Source organism: Plasmodium malariae, assembly GCF_900090045.1.
Source record: "Plasmodium malariae genome assembly, chromosome: 7".
NCBI classification, from domain to species: domain Eukaryota; phylum Apicomplexa; class Aconoidasida; order Haemosporida; family Plasmodiidae; genus Plasmodium; species Plasmodium malariae.
This window is the reverse complement of record NC_041781.1, coordinates 213,357-236,096: the sequence shown is the minus strand read 5'-3', so window position 1 is coordinate 236,096 and position 22,740 is coordinate 213,357. Positions and strand designations below refer to the sequence as shown.

Sequence of the window (22,740 nt, the reverse complement as noted above, 5' to 3'; positions counted from 1 at the left end):
TGTATAATCTGATTAATTACACAAATATTATTAGACATAGAAATTCTTTTAGTGTGCACTTTTTTTTTCATTATTTAAAAGGTGTTATACTTCATCAAATGTTTAATCCTGGTTATAATAACTGACTTTTTCCTGTATTACGACATACTATTAACATTTCTTTCATTATTTAATCTTCATAAGAATAAAATTTGAGATACTAATAATTATGTATTAGCCTTTTTTTAAATGAGAACTATAATATAAAGGAATTTCTTTTATATAAAATTATGTATATATTTTTAATTTTTTTGAATTAATAATATTATAAAGAAAAATATGTTATCCTTCAGAGGAAATATATTTGTTAAATACCAAAATTTTGATAATTTTGTGAAAGTTTTAATACCTTCCATCTATACATAATATATTAGGGCTAGGAATTTTAATTATCAAAGAAAAAATGTTCAAAATAAAAAAGTAATTATATCATGATTATGACTATCATATTGGTTTAAGTACGTACATGGTCATGTTTTTGATGTGCTGAAACGTTTACATATATATATATTTATATAACTAGATTATAGTTAGGTGAGAATTACATTTACCTTATTTTTATGTTTAAAATTATATGTGACGATATGCAGTATATTTTTATGGAATTGTAATCTTTTAGAAAATAGGAAAAAGAAAAAGTGTGTATCTATTTTGTAAATGTAATGAAATATATATTATAATATATTAAATGTATATTTATAAAATATAATGTAGGTTTCATTTTTATAAGATATTTAAGTGGAACAAAATTTATTGTAATTTCTAGTTCTACTACATCCGATATAGATTCAATGTTTGGGCACATATTTTTATGCACTGCATAAATGAAATTTTATTATCTTTTAGATATCTGGATTACCATATGTTAAGAATACAAATAAATTAAAGCATATAATTATAAATGATTTAATGCTTCATAGAGTTTTAAGATTAAATGAAATAAGCATTGAAAAATAAAAGTTATTATATAAATGTAAACAAAATTTTGAATTAACAAGTAAAAAAATGCAGTACGAATTATACATAAATAATTTCGAAGAATTAATACTTACATATAATGATTATACGTATGGGTGTTTATGTAATTAATGTAATATAGTTATATAAGTATTAAATATATTACCTATTTAACATATGTATATATTATAATTCAAAAAAGTTAAGTACTTTTTTAATAAAAATAATATCAAAATAAACTAAACCCATAAGGTATATCTCATGTGCTAGAACTATAAGTCCCTATTTTTTTGTGCAATAATAAAATTTTTTTTTTTAATAAACTTGTAAACTAATATTTTACCAAGTTATTTTTCTTTATTTTTCACTCATTATTATTACTTAATTAAATATTATCTTATTTTTTTTACCGAATTAATAATGTTAGCTAATAATCAAAGTTGTTAGACTATATTAAAATATTCAATAGTGAATATTATGTAATTATTATTTATTAAAATTTTTTGGCAAATATTTAAAATAAATTAGTAATATTTATGTAAAATATATAAAAAAAGTACATGCTTTATTTTCCAGAAATATGTGCTCAATAAAGAATCAAATTTATTCTTTCTCTTAAGTCATATGCAAAAAGGTTCAAGAGAAGCTTCTGAAGCAGTAGAAATACTATATAATTTTTCATTGTAAATAATAATTGGTTCCTCTTTTAATTGAATAATCTACCTATTCTTTGTTAAACATGTACCTTTTTTGGAAAATATACATTTATATATCATTATATTTTACTTTCCCTTTTTAATGTTCAGAAACAAAAATTAGATCGTTTATTTCCATTTAATTTTTACAATAAATTAAATGGTGATATGGATGAAGATAAAAATGATAAATATTAGGAATCGATAAGGGGTTTCCGTAATGGATATCATGAAGATAAATATATTTGTCTCAAAATTGAAGGGATCATTTCAGTTACATATAATATGCAGAGTCATAATACTTATATTAATAATAAGAATTGTTATTCTTTGAGTTAAATGTTACACAAATAAGTATTTAAGCATCTTAATAATAGATATCTCAATTTAGTTTCTGATAAAATTATTTCTGGCCTTTGAAAATTGTGGAAAAGATTATTGATGACAAATACCTTACCAATAAAAGTTAATAACATCTTGATGTATCTTTGTATGTTATGGATAACAAAGGAGAGAAGTAATTGTTAGATTACACTGAACGTTTTGGTTTCGTCGTAGAGAAATCTCTCAAAAATAGTGGTGATTCTTACAGTAAGTATTTTGACTACATTATAGGTAGTGTTTTATTGTATTTTATATGAGAACAACTATGTAAATAGTAAGAAGACAGTGTATATAAAAACTTAATTAGAAATAATAAAAACTCTCTTCCTAAAAAATTTTATATGATCGCTCAAACTTAATTATATTTCTGTGGATTCAAGTATTTATTAATCACTATTTTAGGAGACCTATGTATTCATTAAATGAATGCATTTGCTTAATTTATGATCTCTTTATCTAAAATAGAAAAATAATACTTCAATATGAAAATTCTGCAGAACAAACAGTAAGCACCCCCAAAATAACTGAGGGTATCAAGGAAAAACCCAGGATTGACTTAGTCAAGACTACAACTTGTACATCACAACCTCCAAGTTCTGTAAAACTATTTGAGAGTATCCTATCGTTACCCAAAAAAATAATTTTTGAGGGAAAAAAGGTTATTTATATATATTATTATTAGGAATAAACATGTTAAAATCGCTAATATTTAATGCACCTATATTAGTGAGTAATAATATGTTCTATAATTATTGATTTTTTTCATTTTGCATGAGATAAATACAAAATACATTGAAAATTATAAATTTTTTTCACTACTATTTATATTATGTTAACCAAAAATTCATTATTATAAAATAAAAATATTATTTGTACTTTATACTTTCAATTTTTTTTTTTTTTTTATTAATTTTCTCCGTTTGCCAATGTTTTCCATATTCTCGCATACAAAAAAAAAAAAAAAACTTTATAATATTAATTTTGATAATATGGAAGAATTTTTAAACGAATTTTTTTAATATTTAGATGATTGTTTTAGGAATAATCTATATTATATAATTCTTTACCGAATAATATATTATAAAATATTACAGAATTTCAGTTGAATTAGCTTTACTAAATATTAGCCAGTAATATAAGCGAATTGTAGCTTTAATTATATTTATAAATGAGAAAAATAAATTTTTAAATCATTTGGATGGCAAATACATATATTATTCTTAAAAAGATATGAATGCAGAATAGAACGAATTTATATTTATGGAGCTTATCAAAATTAATATTATATCTGTAATAATATATATAATAAAAACAATAAAGTAATAAATAAATATTCATTTCATTAACAATAAACTAAGAGGAAAATAAAGATGTTATTTGTAGTGAAGGCACTTTTAATGGAAAGGAGAGTTGTTTTAATTGTTCATTGAATACTATAAAATAGTGCATATGGTGAATATTTTATTAAAATTAACATAAAATATATTAAGTGATATTGATATTATTGTAATGTTATCAGTAGGTGTAGAAAGATTTATAGGAGTCAATAATGGATATAATAAAAAACATTCTAATATGATTAAATTATTCGTAATATTTTTAAGGATGCATTCATGAAGGTTCAATACGGAAGATGCAACATTACGTAATTTTTAATATTTAAATCACGTAATCATATATATCAATATATATCTTTATTCTTTTTTCTAATTGTGTAGGAATTATTATATTTATCAGAGAAATATAAATTAATAAATGAATAATTAAATTAAAATAAAATAAAAAATGTTACGTTTACATTGCATGTTAAGTTCATAAATGAAAAAATTATATTATAATTAACACTTGTAAAATATATATAGTAAATAAAAATATGTGTATAATATATTTTTATTAAAGAAAATTTAAGATAATATTCGTTCTTTTAATGTAACGTATTATTTAAAAAAGTAGTAATAAGTGATGTTATGTTTCCTTCCAGTATAAATATATTAGATTATTGTACGTTCAGATAAATATTTGAGTTATTATATAATATATAAATACTGTTTAGAGTTTTACATTGTCTTTAATAAATAATATGAAGAATTAATTTTAATTTATTAAAAAAATACAAATTTTTTTATCATTATTTAAAAGTTTTATTTATTAATGCTATAGAGTTGTAAAATAAATGCAAATTTTGAATATAAAATTTTCTTTGTGAATAGTATTATAGCACATTTGGATGTTCTTTACATAGTAATTAACAAACAAAAAAATACAAATAATTACGAACTGTTGTTGTAATTCATTGTTCTAAACTTCTTTATCTTTCATATCCACACATCATGTAACCATAAGACATCATATATAATAATACAGAAAAATAATAAAAATGAGGAATACTAGTTATATTGATGTGCCCAATATCAGAGAATGCATAACCAAAAATTAGAAGTAAATAAGGTGAAAATTTTTAAGAGAAGAACTTAATAATTTTTAGTTGATAAAATGATTAATTTAAATTTCTGTTTTTAAATAATTATTTGATGAACTAAAACTTTATAAAATGTACTCATTTAAAATTTTTTATATACAATTAAAAAATTCCTCTGTGTGTGTTATAGCCATATGTAAAAATATTTAAACAGTTTATATGTTACTTGTTAAAATATTCTTCCATAATTTTTTTTTCTTTTTTTTTAGTAGCTTTAATAATTTTTTTTATTCATAAGAATATAGAATAAACTTTAAAAACATTTAATAAAATAATATTTTTTTTTTTTTTTTGAATTAATATCTTCATTGAGCATATTTTTAGTTAACAATTCAGCTGAAGTGCAGTTATTTATTATTAATGAAATATATATTTTCAATGAGTTTATTTGGTAAAATAAAAAAATATAATTTTCTTTTGAATTATTTATTAATTTTTAATAGAGAAGGAACATATAAGTATTTATAATTTTTATATAATACATACATCTTTTTTCTAAGAATATAATATAAAACGCTTCTTTTTATTAAATGGCATTGAAGTAGTAAATATTAAAAATAGAAATAATGGAAAAAAATACAAATCATTAATTGTATAATTAACATAAAAATAATTTATGTAACAACATAAAGCATATTATTACTCCTTTTCATTGAATATTTAGTTGTCCATCTTATATATTATATTTATTTCAAAATTTAGATGATAATTATTGCTGCAATATTTCTAATGAATGTTTTCTTTGTCCTTTTATTATTTCTACTTTTATTTTCTTTATTTTAATCGTAGTGACAAATTAAAAATTATGAAACAATTTATTTTCATATTATTAAATGGAGGTATAATATAACCATGTACAAATTTGATGCTTCATTTTTTTTTCAATCGAATGTGATATATAAAATTATATGAATATATTGTTCTATTAAATTTTTATTAAAATTTATATTTAAGTTTAATAGATTGTAAAAATACCATAGTTTTTTTAATTAATTTGTCACAAAAAACTATTCAGTACGTTAATTAAAAAAATATAGATATCAGAAAGTCATTAAAGAAAATGCCACTATAAATCTAATTATAATATTTCTCTGATTTAGTTGTATAGTTTTTTTAAATATTTTTACCTTACTTTAAAGTATGTAAACATAATAATTTATATTGTAGAATATCATATTATAATAATTAAAACTTGTTAGTTTTATATTTTTTTACAAATGAAAAGTATTATTTTAATTAAATTTTATATTTTATTTTTTTTTATTTTATCTAGTAAATTGATAAATAATTTTTTTTTTTTGTTTTTTCATTTTTTTGTTTTTTCATTTTTTTGGTTTTTTCATTTTTTTGTTTTTTCATTTTTTTGGTTTTTTCATTTTTTTGTTTTATTATTTTTTGTTATTTTGTTTTTATGTTTTATTATTTTTTGTTATTTTGTTTTTATGTTTTATTATTTTTTATTTTTTTATTTTTTTTGTTTATTTATTTATTTATTTATTTTTTTTTTTTTTTTTTTTTTTGTTTATTTATTTATTTTTTTTTTTTATGTATAATAGAATCTATTATGCAAGGATTATTCACAATTTTTCATTATATAGAAATTCTATTTTGAAATTAAATAAATTATAGAAATATATCACGATATATACTTCGACTATTTTTAATAATTGCTATTTTATAACATAGAAATAATTTCAATATACAATTAATTATAAATGTAAAACTTGAATATTTGCCTATCGTTGAATGGAAAAAAACGTTATACAATATAATATGTTGCATTAAAAAATATAGGAAAAACAATATTTTATATTCTGTAGCGTTATAGTTTTCATCATAAATAATATTTCTATTTTTTGTATTAACTTTTTATATATATATATATATATATATATAACAACAAAGGTATAAATATTTTAATTAATTAGAATAAGAAAAATATTTATAAAATTTATATACTTCACAATTAGGCAAAGAGAAATAGCAACTCTAAATTTTTTATGCTCCTAATATAATAACATAGTTTCAATATAAATTGGAAATATATGGGTATATTTACATAGTGCAAGTTTTATTATGAAAATTTATCGGTTACATTTATTGCCTTTTTAATAAATTTTCAAACATTGATGTTAAATAATAATATGATATTTTGCAATAATACTTTTCGAAAATACTTTTATCACTTATCTATATAAACATTAATAACAATAAATAAATGAAATTTTATTTAAAAATAAAATTGTAAATAAAACGCAGATGATATTTATAAGCTTTTATTGTAGATTCAATGTTTTAATTTCCTTAAATAAATGTACGTGTTATCATATAATATTTATACAATATAGCTGTATTATTATATTTTGACAATGCATATATTTTTAAAGAATAAATAAATATGTAATTAAATTATATTTGAAATATATTTTAAATGAATTATTATTAGTTACAATATATCTATGTGAACTTTATATTTTTTTTTGTTGTGAATTGTGAATGCAAAGTAATATATATATTTTTTTGTTATATATTATAATTCATTGAATTCTATTTTTCTAAGTGCAAATAAATATTTGTGAAGTTATAAATTTATAAAATGAAGTAATAAGAATTCATTTCTACTTATGTTCATAATATATAATACACAATATACTTGTCCTTGTGTTAAAAGTACATTTTTAATTTATTGTTACTGTTTTTGTTATTTTTCTAATATATATTTTTATATACTTTTTATTTTATTATCATATAATTTTACAATAAGTTGTTGGTACTTTTTTATATATGATGTGTTAAATAGAGAAATTTTTATACTCAGTTATTTGTTACAAATTGCTGAATCCTCAAAAATACATAACTCATGAAAACAAGGTTCTAAGAAAAAACTTGGATACATAAAAATTTTACATCTGTTTTAAATTAAATATGTTTAATTATTCCACAATAATTATATATTATGAAACATTTTTGTTAAATGATGGATAACTTGTATTACAATAAATGAATTATTATTTTGTGAGATCCGATAATGCACAATAATTAAATAGTAGTGTAGTGTGCAACACGTACTAGTAATAAAGCATTTCAATAATTTTATATATTTTTTTGACAATTTCTTCCTTGTATTATTTGATTGCCTCTTTATATTATGTTCTTTTTATTTGCAAAATTGTATTTTTCTAATGTACAGTTTATAAAATTCGTCATTCATCCCACTAGGTATTATATTTTCACGAATTATATTGTACTAATGTTGAAGTATATTATATTTTATTTTCTATGTTTAGTATATTATTATAGGACACTTTAAGCTTAATTACATATTTTCCAAATCCGCTGTTTAACTTTCAACGTTCGTAGTTCTTACTTTAAAAAAATTTATATGTATATATAATTCTCATTATAAATATATATTTCTAAATTTTCATATTTATTTTAATCATATTAATTTTTTATTTTTCTGTAGCACTTAAAATAATTAATAATACTTTAACAGAAGGCATATTTAAACATATTATATATAGGAAATAGATTATTATAAATTGATACATAATTAATTTTTTTCTTATATTATAACGATTAATAAAGAGTAATAGAACTTTTCTCATTTATTTCAAGCCATTTTTCTTCGTAATAATGTCATTTTTTTTTATTACTAGTATTATAAAATAAAAATACATATATATTATTCTTGCAGAAATTATTTTCAGTAAGCAATAACATAAACTTTGATAATAATTAAAAAAATGTATATATTATATGAAGAAAGTTTTAAAACTCAGTAATATTAAAGTTATAAGTTTTTTATAAGGTAGAATAAAAAAAAAAAAAGAATATTAAAGTGATTCTTTACCACAAGACGTTAAAACTATTTTTAACAGCAAAGCTATTTAATTAAAAAAAAAAAAATAATAATAAAATTTTTTTATACAAATAATAAGTATCATTTACTAAGTGTTTAAATATGTTCTATAGTATTATTTGTTTTTTATTTAGCTGTATTTGTATATATATAATATATGTGATGTTAAAATTATGACGACAAACTTCTGAATTAGGGCAATATTTCAGAGAGCGCGTTAATAATATAATTCATATATAAATAAATATAGCTTTAAAATGCTAAATATAGAAGAATTATTCACAAGAAAAAAAAAAGTTGCATTTTATTTCTATATATTAATTATAATTTATTGTAGAAAAATATGTTCAATATACATATAAATAGATAAACAAATAAAAAAATACTTAAATATTTAAATTCAGAATTAAGCTTATTTTTACATATATTTGTAATAGGTTGTCTTATTAGTTGATGTTTATACTGCAATAACTTTCACATACATTCAAATTTCACAAAAATATATTATGGCATGCAGACTTAGGCTTATACATATTAGAACTCAAATATTCCTTTTTTATTACTTGTAATTAAAATTTGAATATTATTTTATGCATTTATTAAATTATTAATATTTTTATTTGTGAATTATATTTAGGTGAATAGCATCATTATTATTATTATGAAGTATTTATTTTGTTGTTTTAAATATATTAAAAATGGAGTAGTAAATATTTTATTTATTTTAAACATTATTTTGTTTACTATTTAGAAAACAATGTTTTTGCAAATTTTATAAGGTCACTAAATTTACGTTCATTTATTTTAAAAATACTCGTTAATAAAATTAATTCTGATATCATATGAGTACTTCACTGTTATTTATATTTTAATCCTAATTGTTTGAATTTTATTATTAATGACAACACAACATAGCATGGAATTCCATTTTTTTTTTAATTTCATAATATAAATCTTTTAAAATTGGCAATATATATGATGATATTACTATGTTTGAAAACATATTTATCTGTTTAAGTGTAGATATAATTATTCATCTTATATTATATCCAAAAACACAATTTCTAAACTGTTTATTTTTCGAAAAACATCAGATAGTTCAAATTATAACTGCATACATTGTTCTATAAAAAAGAAAATGATCAAAACGTGAAATTCTTTATAATAATATATTCAAATTATCATAATAGTGTACAATAATCAATATATTTTACTGACATTCTGATTAATATAATTATGGAGAGAGGTAGAGAGCATAATGGTTTTAGTTCTGTGAATTTTATTCCATATTATAATAATGGAGATGGTCCTCATGTGTTTCAAAATGTGAGAAATAACTGTTCAGCGTTACCTGATGAGGACGAGGAATTAACAGAATCGTCAGTAGAAGAGAGTGGCGGAGAAGAAATAGAAGGTCGTAGTGAAGATTCAGAATATGAATCTGAATCCGAAGATGGCACTTATCCTAAGGCATTTTATTCTGGGAATGATATTCCTCCTGCTGTTGTTCCTTGGACGCGCGTTTCTAATTCATTAGATCTTATTTTCGTTCCTCCTACATATAAAGGTGTAAATCAGTCAGCAGGCTCAAAGTTTGTTCCTCCTACATATCAAGGTGTAAATCAGTCAGCAGGCTCTAAGTTTGTTCCTCCTACATATCAAGGTGATTCACAGATTTACGATAAATATTCACAAGCTACTCAAGAATCTTATCCTAACATATCACGAGAAAATGAAAAAAGGGTTAGGAAAAAAACTAATATAGGTATATATATAAAAACTGATATTAACAAGTTTATGAGAGTACGGCATCAGTAGATATTCCTATGGTTAATGATAATGAATCTAACGATATAAACAAATATTGTTTTAAATGTCCCTGAAGGTTCTCTAGAAAGAGATATGACTTCAATTTCTTTGAAAAACACTGTGGAAAACGCTAAGAATGATACTAATTCTCCATGCGATAGAACTGCTACTCAAAACTTTGAGAGTGCAGTTACTCATGGTGTGTCAAGAGCTATACCTGATGATTAGGTTTTTTTAATCTTAATACCCTTGACTACAATCAAATTATTTATGTTTTTATATAATGTAATAAAAAATTCTTCTTTTATAAAAATAATAGTACTTTATGGAACTTAATAATTTATTATTATTTTTTATAATGGAAGTATAAAATAAAGTTATAATATATACATTTCCAATATTTGTTATATATTATAATATGCTTGATTGGGATTTGATTCATTCGGCTGAAGGCAAAAAAAAAAGTAAGAATTTTTTAAACTATTGATAATTCCTAAAGATTATGAATATGAAAAAAATTAAATGAATCCAAGTTCTTACTGAGGCAATGAGTTTGGAAGGAAATGGGAAGAAATCAAGAAAAGGCTATACATGCATAAGTATAAGAATATATTTAAGAAAAAAAAGGGAAGAAATTATGAGGAATATTATTCTCTGTATACATTTGGACGTACTGAATCAATGCGAAAATGAAGAGTTGCTGATAAATAAGGATTAATACTTAGAAATATTCGTAGAGAGTTCATAAATAAAATAATAAAAGGTGAACATAAAGCAGAGAATTAGTCAATAATGAATAGAGGGAATAAGTTATGGATGTTAGTATAATAAAAAGAAATAGAACTATGGAATAAATATATAAAAATTTATAGGAATATATTAGATATATTGAAAAATGAAGTATGGTTTGATAAATTTAATATTAAATGGGCAGGTTAAATAAGGAAATATATAAATGTAGACAAATATAAAAGAACATTGAAATCTGTAAATTACATTGTATTAAGTCGTAGAGTAAAAATGTAAAAACTTGTTTGGAAATAGTGACTAAGGAAGCTCTCATTATAAAACAATATTTTTAGAAGAATGGTCTTAGGAATTGATTAATGTATATGATAATTGAATATATACATATAGTATTGAAGATGAGGATTTCATATTCTACTTACAGAGAATCTAGAAGATAAAGAAGATTTCGAATAATTCTTAATAACTATAAATAAATTACTTATAGGAAAAGTATGTGTACTGACGTATATGATGATGTTAGAAGAATATACAAACGAAAAGTATACCATGAGTAAAGAACGAATTTTTTGTTCTTATATCTACAAAATTGAACAGAATATAATATCCTTATAAAGATTACAAACTCTCATAAACTGTAGAATATACGTAGGGATACATCTTGTTAAGCATAATGAGAATGAGGATGTTTTCTATGTATAGTTTAGGAGTCATATGAATTAAATAAATGTTTCTTTGGGCAGAAATGAATATATAATTTAGATTAAAGATATAAATTTATATAAAAATATAGTTAATATAAGTGGAAATATTATAATGGAAATGAAAAAGTTTATATTAATAATAGAATCGGAAGAAAATATTCTAAAGAAACAAATGGATTAAAATAATTATATGAACTATTTAAGTATTGTTCTTGTTTATTGGAAAATATATAAAAAAAAACTATGAAAAAAGCATCTAGGAGGAATATGTAGAGAATTATATAGGTAATATAATTAACTAAAAGGTTAATTCATATATATGAAGAACACTAATGAATTTAACAAAAAAACTAGGAGACGCGGACTTTATGCGTACATTTATAATATATAATGAGGGTTAAGTAGATAGGGTGGGAGTGGAGAAGGTATGTATTTTATATATAATTGTACACTAATCAAATAATTATAAATTAACCGAAAAAACAAATATATTTTATGTAAATGCCATATAAGAATAGATAAATATGTTTGTTCGTATAATTATAATTTGTAATAAGGTTATGAAGTATGATAAATCAAAAAAAAAAAAAAAAAAAAAAATAATTAATGATGTATATGAACATATAAGTTTTCGAGCTGATTTTTTTTTTAAAAAATCGTTTTGAGTACATATTTAAATAATAATCATAATAAAATATGGTAGTGAAAATAATGTATTTTATTTTTTTTGTAAGGTCAATTTTTTTTTCTCTCTTTTTCGTAATTATAACAGAACATTTTTAAAATATTTGCTTTTTTTTTAGAGTTACTTTTTATTTTACTCTATTTTTGTTGTGTTTGGAAATTTATTTTTTTGAAATCTTAAAAATATATTTTCGATTTTAAAACTTGTTTAATTATAATGTCTAATATCTATAAAAATTAAGTTAATATTTTATAGATAATAACAAATATTGCTAAATATTAGGGTTTAATTTTCGGGTAATTCGTAAGATATGGTGAACTTGAATTAGTGTAATTTTAATTTTTAGTAGGAATTGCATATAAAATATTATTAATTTTGAGTGTTACAACGTTTTGTCAATATGTTACAAAAAGTCATGTGTACTATTTTAATACAGTTCTAATATAACTTTTGATTTAATTCTACTTTGTAAAAAATACATATATATATATATATATATTATTTATATATGATAATATATATTAATAAGGAAAAAATATGTACATTTTTATTCTTGACTGAAATAAGCAGATGCATTATTTAATCAAGGTAATTCTGATATTTGTACATTTTATACAAGGTTTAACTCCTTTTTTGTTTTGTTTGTGTACTACATTTCTCCCGTGTATATATATTGAATTAGAAAAAAATAAAAAGATTAAGTCTATGAATTTACAAACTTTGCATTTAGAAATAACTATATAAATTATACTTAGTTAAAAATTATAACTTCAAAAATTAAAATATAAATATAAAATGTAATCTTTATTTACCTTTATAATTTATATTTTTCTGTTTCTCAGGTTTTATGTTATAAATGGTTTTTATTAGATGTGTTATACACAATAAGGGAATGCTTAAGTTTACATTGTAATTTATTGAACAGTTATAAATAATATAATAAAGAATGTTGTAAAAAGTGTTACTTTTTTCATTAATTATTACTATTTATATATAGTTATAATAAATATTAATTTGTTTATAATAACCTTTTTTCCGAAGTAGAATGCTTGTAAAATAAGAAATATTAACTGAAAATCATTGAAATTACTATTATCTTAATATATGGAACTTTCATTTATCTTTATTCTATATGTTCTGAATTCGTTATAAATTAAACATTTATGAATATTATGAAATTATATATATAAGTTTTATTTTATTTTGAAAAGAATAAAAAATTAATTAAACTATGACTCTTCATGAAATAATTAATATAGTTTCGGTATTTATGAGTATGTTGAACTCATGTTATTTTATCTAGATTTACGTTTTTATAAATAACATTAAGATAAAAAATTCATATTATATTTATAAAGTTATTTTTCTTTGTTTCTCTTGTAACAAATACTATAGCTATATATATTTTATTTTTACGAATAAATAAAAGATAATTATAAAAAAATAAATTAAGAATAACTATGGTATTCTTTATAGTTAAAAGCGTTTTGAATTATTGTTAATTTTTTCATTTCTATATATATTACATTATTAAAGATATATATAATAGAACAAAAAATTAAGCAACTGTTTTTTTATTAAAATATGTACTTTTATACTTTTAACTCGGATATGTCATTTGAACAATGATCTGGTGTGAAAAATAACTGCGAAATATGTGTATTATTATTATTTTTTATGTTTTATTTTTGTTAATACAATTTTTAAAATGCGATTATTTATTATTTTTAATTATGAATATTCCTTTTTGTTTTTTTGGGTATATTTTACAAATCTTTGGATAAAAATTACATCCTTGGTAAAAAATTATAGGTTACTAGAAAAATATGAACAGGATATAGATTCAAATATTATAGAGTTAAAAGAAGAAATGCCAAATAATAATATAAAGATGAAGAATGACATATCTTATAATAATGAAGAAGCGTCCAAGGTAAAGAAAAATCAATCAAATAGAAATTTATCAAAGTATGCTAGAAGACATAAAAAAAATAAGAAAAATAAATCATCTATATTTAAAGAAAAAAAAAATTTAAAGTACTTAATTTAGTAGATTTTCTTAAAAGTAACTGGAAAATTGGCGATAAGATTTACAAAAAAATTTGACGCAAAAAATTCTATTTTCTAATTGCTTAAACTATATTATTGTTCTTGTTTGTATAAATATTATCCATATTATATTCGTCGTTGATGGTGGAATTTGAGAAGCTTTTGTTGATTAAAACAGGGCTATTTTTTGAAACATAACTATCAGGTCACAATGTTGTCAAACTAACCCCTAATATCCTGTCATGTTTAAAGGGATCAGCATTACACTATGAATGGTGTATCCTAATGTATTGTTTTCCATTAGTTATATTAGGTATTATATTTATATTATCAGTTGTTTAGTACCATAAATAAGTTAGGAAATATAAAAAAATTAAGTTTAGAAAAAGATAAAATGACTAGTAAGGTATATCTCTCTTTTTATAAAGCAGTCTTTAATATGAAATTAAAATTGTAATATTTTTATTTATTTACTTACTAGATATATTGATAATTGAAAAAATTATATATGTACCACATATAAATAACCATTTAGACATGCAACTGTAAAAATATGTGTTCTTATTTTCTTTATGAATTTGAATGTGTTAAATTTTTTAAATATTTATTTTAATGTAGAGCTTCAATTTAATTAAATACTATGACTTCGTATATACGTATATATACTTATTTCTATAGATTCTTATGAAAAATATATGTTTATGAGCTAATGTTAATATATGATAGACAATTCATATAATTTTATTAATGTCTTTTTTTAATCTGTATTATAATTATAAAAAATTGTACTTTTTATTACTAGTAACTTTGAAATTATTAATATTTACAATTAAATGAAGAGTTAAAAACTTATACTATTTTAATATTATGTTCAATTTTTGTTTTAATGAAAATTTTAAAAAATGGATTAAGTGCACTTAATATTAAAATTTATAAATAAATTTACTACCTTTTTTTTTATATCATCGGATGAAAAAATTAATGAATTATGTGTAATAATATATTAATAGATAATAAGTTGACAATGTTTTCTTTATTACCTTTGGTTTTTTATAGTAATAGTATTATAAAAATATGTTATATATATATAAAAATAAAAATTTTCACTAGGGAAAATGAAAACAAATGTTTTCTTTTTCGTGGTTATATCATTTTCAGAAGATAATATTTATAAATATCTCCTATTTATGTTTACAAATTTAAGGATGATAAATAAAGAGTTAACATTTTTTTAAGGTTGCATAAAAACATATGTATATTATATGGCACTTACTCATTCTTGAGCTTCTGTAATTTTCAGGTTTTAAATAAAATAAAGAAAAAAAAACTTGTCTTTTCATAGGTAATTCATAAATATATAGCATTGTTTAAGGTGTAATATAAGTTTTAATAAGGTCTAATCATAAAGTCATTTTTATTCTTTTTCAGAAATTATAGAAATAAGTGCATTCTATAAGATTTCCTATGGAACTGCTGTGCAAGTAATTATAACGATTAAATTTTATTTATTAAATATGACTTTTTACAGATTAAAATGAAAACGATAATATAATATCAATATATGTTTTTTTATAACATTTAAATACACTTTAAAATGTATTGTTCATTTAATAGATTAAAGTATGAATATTTTATATTTGCAATAGGATACTTAAGATCTAGGTAATCTGAGATTATTTATGGAATGCTACGAATACGCAAAGTAAAAATACTTCTTATAAAAATTTTACTAAAATATTTTATTTTATTAAATTATTTTATATTTTTATAAGGTATACTAGAATTAAATATTTATTATGCAAAGAAATGTATTTTTAATATAAAATAATAGTATACTATTCAAATGCAACATGAGTTTACATTCATTTAATGTATCAATTCATTTGATTCTGCTTATCGAAAAGCATAATTACTTTATTATTTACTATTTTAAAATTTTGATATTATGTATAATAGAATAACTAATATTTCAATAGATATTTTATTACAAATTTATTCTATTTTCTATGAATAGACATGGTAATGTTTAAATTGCAGCATACATACTTATAAATATGATATATTAATAACACATATTATAAAAGATATTTCATGCAAAAAATAATTTTATATAAATGGAATAAACATTTTGTAATTATTATTAAACATTATAAGGAAAAAAGTTTATCAATTCTTGAAAAATACTTTAGTATTAAGGTTTTATATTATAAGTAGTAACAGACATATTCCTTTTAAAAATATTTGATTTGTGAAAATAAGCCTATTTTTTTGAACCAAAGTTACATTATATGTCTTAACGCGGATATGAAACATATATTAAATTAATATACAATAGATATTTATACCAATAATTAAAATATTATATTTATTAATAAAACATAAATAGTTACAAATTGTTTGCTACTGAACATATAAAATTAATGTATTAAAGAGAACAATTTATAGTATAAGCTTAAGTATAAAATCATTTTAAGGCATATGAATTAAATGTTATAATCATATATATATAAAGAGATGGAATAAAAAGAGATTCATGGAATTTGATTATTTAATCATTTTTGATTTTAGTTAAGTATATATATTGAGATATTACTGATATGTCAAGCATAATAATAGAAAAATATGTAGTAATTAACAAATATATACACTTAATAATTATTAATTTTTATTTTTTTTGTAATGAAATATATGTTTTTTATCAGGTAATAGTAACATGATAAAATGTGAAAAAAGAATATATGTTTTTTTAAAATCCTAGGAAATACTTAAATATGATATAAATTTCGTATAAATAATATGTTTATAGAAATAAAATGTTTTATTTTCAATGAAGTATTCATAATGTTACTGTTTTGAGAAAATGTTTAAAATATCAAATTTGTAGTTTATGGGATCCAGGTTTAGAATTTAGTATCCGATTTTTATATATTACTTGAAGGAATTTTTGAATAACACTAAAAATTTCAGTTTATATATAGTATTTAAGTAAAGTAATAAATTAATAATTTATGTGCATCATTTAATGTTAATGTGAGTTTTTATAAGTAAATAAACGGGACGAAAAACAAAAAGTTTTTATGAATAAAACTTTACGAATTATCTAATGTAAAAATTACGTATATGCAGCCTAAAGAAGAATTATATGAGTACTGAATATTATGCGAAGTAATATATGAATAATATATTTAAATAAATAAATATATGTATATATATGTTCTGTAATATGGAATATTGGGGTTCGAATTTAATGTTTACGATTGCCACTTCTTATATATAGCATATATGAATTTTTAGAATAATTTAAGGAGTTTATTCCGTTTGTGTGCTAGGTAAGTTAATTGAATATTATAGTTATGATGAATATGAATAAAATATATAATACACCTCTTGAGATAAGTAGTTAATAATTAAAAAATGAATGATATGCGAATTTTAAATGTGATGAAATATTTTAAATAAAAATTATATAATAGTTAGGTAAATAATTATAAGTTATGACAATTAAAGAATTAGATTTATTTATAGGTCTTTAATATTACGAAAACATTTTAATATTCTTGCTCTATCTGTGCGTCCGAATGAAGCGTTAAAATTACTGTTAGAAAGTGTCAATTAATATGTATAAGTAAAATAAAATTATAAAGAAATAAATGTATTCTAAATTTTAACATGAAGAGATAATACACAGAATTATTCTTTTTAAATAATGTAATAATAAACATTGATTAAAACTTTGTACTGAATGTTAAAAGTAAAAACAATACATTTTTGATAAGAAGCAATACTTATTTTAATTAAATCAATTTGTATATATATATTATTTAAAAAATATAAATATCATGAGTTGTATATATACATGTATTTATAATAAGTAAAAAGGAAGTATCCTTTTAAATGTATATTATATAGAAATCATTACAAACAATAAAGTACAATCAGCTGATTTATAATAGGGAGAGAATAAAGAAAAATAATTAAAATGTTAAATATACGTCTGAAACATATATATTTTTGTTTTGGAAGAAGTGAAATTTAAAGTACCACAAAAATACTACATAAAATTAAAAAATTCATAAGAAATATTTTATAAGATACTAACATGTTATACATTTATTGGAACAAAGAAAGTTTTCTGGAATAGTTTTTTAAACTGTTCAATTATCATAATTTTAAAGCATTATATTTTATTAGAAGAAAAAAGACTAAAATTTTTGGAATAGCAGAAAATGTGATTATCATAGGAGCCACTGTTGCAGCTTGAAAATGGTTAGAAAAGAAAAATTGATATAATATATTATTTATGTAATTCTATGAATACCTGATATTATATAGGGGTGATTTAGAATATAGGGTGTCATAATAATATAGAATATATTAAATATATTTTTTCTTTTTCTTATCATAGTTTCAAAATAATGGAACATTATATAAAAATAAATCGAATAATTTTTGTTTGATGATATATTTTTATTTGGTTTACTATTTAATTTAATATTACAACTATCTTTGAATACTGAAATATAATTTTGTACATGTACTTTTTTTTACATATTAAAAAAATTATTATTTCTTTGTCACTTAGTACTTTATAGCACCTTTCAGAATTTTATTATTTTTTTTTTTTTTTTTTAAATCTTATACACTTTTGCTCATTTTAGAATCTAATGAATTTTTCATTTTCTTGGAATATTTTTCATCTTTCTTTTTTTTTTAAATGATATTTGGGTATTTTTACTCCATTCCGTTTTTTTAAAATATTCGTCCCTAATATTTCGAGTAGCCTTTGAGAAATTTTATTTTGTATTAATTCGTATAATCGATTCTTAAAAATGTATCATCATATCCTTTTAATAATTATATTAATCGTTCTCTAGAATTTTTACGTACTTGTGATCATTTTTTTTTTAATCTTTTTTTTTAGTTCTATTATTTGTGTTTGTGTTTGTGTTTGTGTTTGTTTTTTTTTTTTTGTTTTGTTTTTCTTAGGAATCTGTTAAATAATACATCTAATTCATTTTTTGGTTTGACTTTTATGTTGAGGATATTATAGAAATATTTACCTAAAAATTGAGTAAAAAATCCAATAATTAAAAAAAGATTTTTTATTTCTATGTTAATGTATTTTAATTTTAGTGTGGAAATATTAAATAACCAAAATGTGTAGAAATTCATAATTTTTATTAGTATATGCAATTTCATCGTAATACAACTATGTTCATAATAAAAGTATAAAAGTAAAAATTTTAGTGAAAAATAATATATTTATTTTCCTTTTAGTATAACATCTCTTTAAAATACTTAAATATCTCGTAATATTACAATTATAATCTATATCATCTGTTACATGGAATTCTAGGTTTGTTGATTTATAATATTTCTTTGAAGTTTTATAATATCAGAAAATTTTGGAGAATTTTATTTTTTTTAATTAAATAATGTTTTAACATACATTTAAGGAAGAAAGTAGGAAAAATGTCTTAAATAAAAATGATTTAGTAAATATATTATATAGACAAACAATTATTTAAAATAATTTATTTAGAACAACTTTTCATATGCATTATATAATATGCAAATATGGAATATTATGGTTCATCAAAGCTGTAAATAACATATTTCAAATATATTTATGTTAATATGTTGTTCTGTTAATTTCGGTAGCGCAATTCCTGGAACATATGTAAAATAATATATATTGTCATATATGAATTAAAACACTAAGGATAATATTTAATAATACAGTATTAACATTAGAATAATTAAAATGATTCTTATAAATTATTTAATATTTATCTCATATATAATGCTTTTTAAAATTATGTATGATTATATGAATAAAAAAGGAAGCATATAAAAGAAAGACAAATAAAATGCATAGGATCAATATATATTTAGATTAAACAATATTAGTAATATCAATATTTCAGTAATAATATGAATGAATAAAATATATATTATATTTATTCTGAACTAATAGTGTACGGTATATGTTATTAGTTGTAATATCAAAGCATATTAAAGGATGTAACAGAAAAAATCTAGTTCTGAAGCATATATATATATATATAAAATTTCATAAACTTTAATAATTAAAAAAAAAGAATAATTATGTATCAAAACTAAAAATTTTAACATAACAAATTTTTTTTTTATAACCATTTGTAATTTTAAATGGTAGGAAAGTATGGAACACAGAAATAAATTAAAATAATAAAATAATACAATATAAAATAAAATGAATAATAATAAGAATATAAAGAGGAGGATGAAAAAAAAGCAAATTTAGATAACTTAAATAATGTTAGGTGATATAATATTGTGGCGATATGAGAAAAAAATAATAAAAAAAACTATGAAATAAATTGATAATAAAGACAGTAGTAAACATTATTTATTACTATAATTTTTATTTTACTTAAGGAAGAAAAAAGACTAATATTTCGTGGAAACTATATAATTATCGAATAGTAGAATTATATAAAAAAGTAAGTCAAAGAAAAAATACTATTTCATGGGGTACATACATGAAATATGTAATTAATTTACAAATTTCAAGAATTTTTATCTTTGTATAATGTGTTAATATTTGTGAGAATAATGATATTTAAGTCTTTTTGAGTGTTCACATATAAAACACATGTATTTTATATTTTTAATGATATCTATCTTCATATATATATATATATATATATATATATATATATATATATATATATATTTTTGAATAAAAATATTTACTATATAAGCAAGAATAAAGCTTTATTAGAAAAGTTAATTCGTTTTATGTTCAATGGTAATTTAATTTTATATTATACTATGAGATGTAAAAATATATTGAAAGAATATGTTTATTCTGTTTTAATTTTGACATAGAATAATAAATTCAATATACTCTTGGATAAATCTTTAGAAATAAGAGGAATATAATATTTATGATTAAAATAAAAATTTTAAAACATGAATTTAATGAATTTATTTAGAACGAAAATAGTTATATAAAAATTTAAATTATATGTGCATGTCTAAATATTATATTAAGAAATGAGATGTTTTTTTGTAAATATTATTATTACTTTTATACGCTTTTATTCTTTTAAGCAACATAATTTTATTTATTAATTTTTTTTGTATAATAATGAATATATTTGTGCAATTAGTGTAGCTTTCTGCAGTGTTTTTATAAAAATTTGTACACATTTTTTTTTTTTTTTCTGAATATTATATTAATGTTTTATAAAGGTCTTTTTAGGTACTTGATAATAACATATAATTTTTATTATTTTTCTCTTAGAACATATTAATACAAGTTTTTACGAAAAGTTAAGGACTTAAATATCAAATGTACTTATACACACATAATCATTTATTTTATTAACAAAAAAAGGGGTAAATAAAATAACAAGCATTTCTTAAAAAGAATTATAATACAGTAAAACAGAAATAAATGGATATACATAAGTTATATATATTTTTCTCTCTTAAAGAAGTAATATTTTATGCTCATATATGTGAATTATGAAGAAGAAAGGAAAAAACCTCAATGTAGAGTGGTTCAATATAAAGTAAGAAATAACTTGGCATTAACTATTTATTTTATAATAAAAAGAGTATTTGCATATATATATAGTATAATTATTATACGTGTTTAATATATAATTAATTATTTTATAAGTGTAACATATAAGTATCTTATGCATATAATATAAAAATTATATTTATATAATGTAATTTTTATATGTATATATAATGTAATTATTGTAAATCATCAATTCAGGATTTTGGTGATGTATTACATACGAGAAAAAATAGAACATGAAACATGGGACTTGTTAATAGAAGTAATAATTATATATAACCGAACATAAAAAAAGAAAGATATAATTTATTAAATGATATTTATTTCAAGCTACACATTATTGATACGTATATATGTACATTTGGTATTTATTCATACATTTTTTTTTTCTTTGCTTAATCGTTTTCTCGTCTCCTTGTTCATTTGCTGAGTTGTTTGTTAACTATTCCATTTTTCGGTTAATTGATCTCATTTTGTTGAAACAGAAAATCCGACGCTTTCCTTGTAGTAGTTGAAGACGGTGAAATATTTTCTCATTAATGGATCTCCTAATATATATGTGTCTATTCTTATGTTTATGAGTATAATTTAAATCATAACATGGTATCATTATTATCTAGTTGAATATCTGGTATCGGCTCCATATAGAATTAAGGATCTAATGTATAGGTATTTTTGGCAGATTTGAATTTTAAGGTGGGAATATCTTTATTATTTTAGCTGGTGATATAGAATGGTAAGAATGTCACTTTGA

General features: G+C 19.7%; 1 protein-coding gene and 1 pseudogene across 1 annotated transcript, besides 1 other annotated feature; both read left to right on the top strand.

Annotated features, from left to right (window-relative positions):
- Window positions 1-9,652: 9,652 nt before the first annotated feature.
- On the top strand, window positions 9,653-10,453 carry PmUG01_07013700 (uncharacterized protein; the record flags this gene model as incomplete). The annotated part of the gene is made up of 2 exons (XM_029003864.1): window positions 9,653-10,181; window positions 10,302-10,453. 2 exons carry the CDS (start codon window positions 9,653-9,655, stop codon window positions 10,451-10,453), a joined length of 681 nt encoding a protein of 226 aa, XP_028860611.1.
- Window positions 10,454-14,168: 3,715 nt separating this feature from the next.
- Window positions 14,169-14,803, top strand: PmUG01_07013600 (annotated as a pseudogene).
- Window positions 14,169-14,803: a sequence feature (fam-l protein, pseudogene).
- Window positions 14,804-22,740: the final 7,937 nt, after the last annotated feature.